This window comes from Wasmannia auropunctata, unplaced genomic scaffold (genome assembly GCF_000956235.1).
Source record: "Wasmannia auropunctata unplaced genomic scaffold, wasmannia.A_1.0 LD293622.1, whole genome shotgun sequence".
NCBI lineage: Eukaryota > Metazoa > Arthropoda > Insecta > Hymenoptera > Formicidae > Wasmannia > Wasmannia auropunctata.
The window spans coordinates 12,584-14,392 of NW_012069268.1; the positions used below are offsets into that span (position 1 = coordinate 12,584).

The 1,809-nt window shown below is 32.2% G+C and overlaps 1 protein-coding gene across 1 annotated transcript; it reads left to right on the forward strand.

Moving 5' to 3' along the window:
* The first annotated feature begins 484 nt into the window (after positions 1-484).
* On the forward strand, positions 485-1,202 carry LOC105461319 (uncharacterized protein C11orf70 homolog). Its single transcript, XM_011707819.1, has 4 exons — positions 485-579; positions 676-757; positions 844-913; positions 1,001-1,202. The coding sequence occupies exons 1-4, from the start codon at positions 485-487 to the stop codon at positions 1,195-1,197; spliced, it is 444 nt and encodes a 147-aa protein (XP_011706121.1). The 3' UTR covers positions 1,198-1,202.
* The last annotated feature ends 607 nt before the right edge of the window (positions 1,203-1,809 follow it).

Sequence of the window (1,809 nt, forward strand, 5' to 3'; positions counted from 1 at the left end):
CAGTCAAGAATTACCTAATGTTTTCGATTGAGCCATATACGATATGCTAACATATGACACAAAACTTCCCTCTCCCTGTCTTGGGGGTCTAAGTTGATTTTTTTAAAAATCAACAGGAATGTTTACTTTGCCCCCAAAGTACTTTCCTACCAAATTTGAAAAAAATTGGTCAAACCGTTTGCGCAATATCGTGGTATTACTACACATGATATTTGAAAATCGTTTCCTTACGAGATCCCCCCAGAATTTGTTGCTCGCATGAAAAACAATCTGCATTGCAAGCATCCAACTGTCGAAATATGTCAGTTTTCTGATTTTATTGCTAGCTCTAATATGTCGATGATATGACTTGTATACTCCATCGAATTTGCTATAAAATAATATGTCTTTTTTTTTAAAAAAAAGGATTGAGGGAGAGAAACGAAGAGAACAGAATATGTCATGCGCGCGTGTTGTCTCTATGGAGATCGCAGGCGTTGTTAAAATGGAGATTGATCCGAAATTCACATTCGTGTCGCTGAACGAGAAAATTTACGTCGGGATTAATGACAAAAATACGCAAGAGTATCTGTGTAAATGGTGACATTGATATTTTATATACCACCATTTTTACAATACGCACATAGTTAGTTCCTTTATTATTGAATTTGTGATATATTAGAATGGTATTTTCAGGGGCTTAAAAGGAAACTTCGTCATCCAACATTTTTCATTCAACGAACAGTTTCAACAATATCACAAATATCAATTGGCCGATGTAAGTTCAAGGTTCTAAGTTATAACCGTTCAATAAAATTTTATATATATAATTCGTATTATTTATTAAGATTTATAAATTTGTAGGCGTTTTTTAAAGATGATACCGTTGCAAAAACATTATTATCCAAACAGGATTCTGCCTGGGTCAGACAAGGTACTGTAATTTTTAGGAAAATTATTAACAGCTATGCAGATATTATAAATCTGTCCGAATTAAAAATATATATAAAATAATTGTTAGGTATACGAGCGTCGAGTGTGCAGATAAAGCAAGTACCACGCTCAGTCTTAAGTATGTCATTTTTTAACAAACTGAAAGATCCAGATAATGGGATTATGCATAATTCCGGAATGATCCATAAAAGATATGATCTTCAAGTAGAGGACTTTTTGGTATCTGACAATTTGCGTGGTGTAAGACATTTTCATTGGAGATAAACTGTGGTCTCTTCTCTTTTTCGTGGAAGATTCAATCGCTTAATAAATCAGATTTGCCAAAATCCATTTTTGAATTAAATTTGCTGCAGCAAATTAGAAAGCATCTGTGTGTGTGTGGGTGTGTTTGTATGTAGGAAAGTTCCTAATATGTTATTTTGAATTCTTCTCACGATTGAGTTGAGTAAAGTAATATGATTTTGTAATATAATAATATTTTAAAGAATTAAATAACAATTACCATTGGGTTGAAATAGAAAAAGTTAATAGGTATAAAGTATACATATCACTTGGATTGAGTGAGATGAAACGTTTGCGAAAAATTAAAACTACTATCACTTGGGTTGGAATGGAAAGACCAATGTGAATACAAAGATACATATCAGTTACAACGTTTTTTTTTAATCTTCACTTTAATAAAATTTTTTTTATGTATAATTAGTACAATAATAGCTAGTATGATTGCTTAAAAGACGATAGACGAAGTAAAGCGTTTATAATGATTTTACCTCAATCCGCTCTACATACCGGGTGACCGGAGAGTAAGAAACGGCATTTTGAAATAAAATAACTTTCGTAATCGATAAAGCGTTGTTTCTGTCTCTTATACACATC

Bases quoted from the DNA above. Each gene is read 5' to 3' on its own strand.
- LOC105461319 (XM_011707819.1), top strand. From the start codon at position 485: ATGGAGATTGATCCGAAATTCACATTCGTGTCGCTGAACGAGAAAATT. The intron at 580-675 runs GTGACATTGATA...TGGTATTTTCAG, and splicing joins CAAGAGTATCTGTGTAAATG to GGGCTTAAAAGGAAACTTCG. The intron at 758-843 runs GTAAGTTCAAGG...ATAAATTTGTAG, and splicing joins ACAAATATCAATTGGCCGAT to GCGTTTTTTAAAGATGATAC.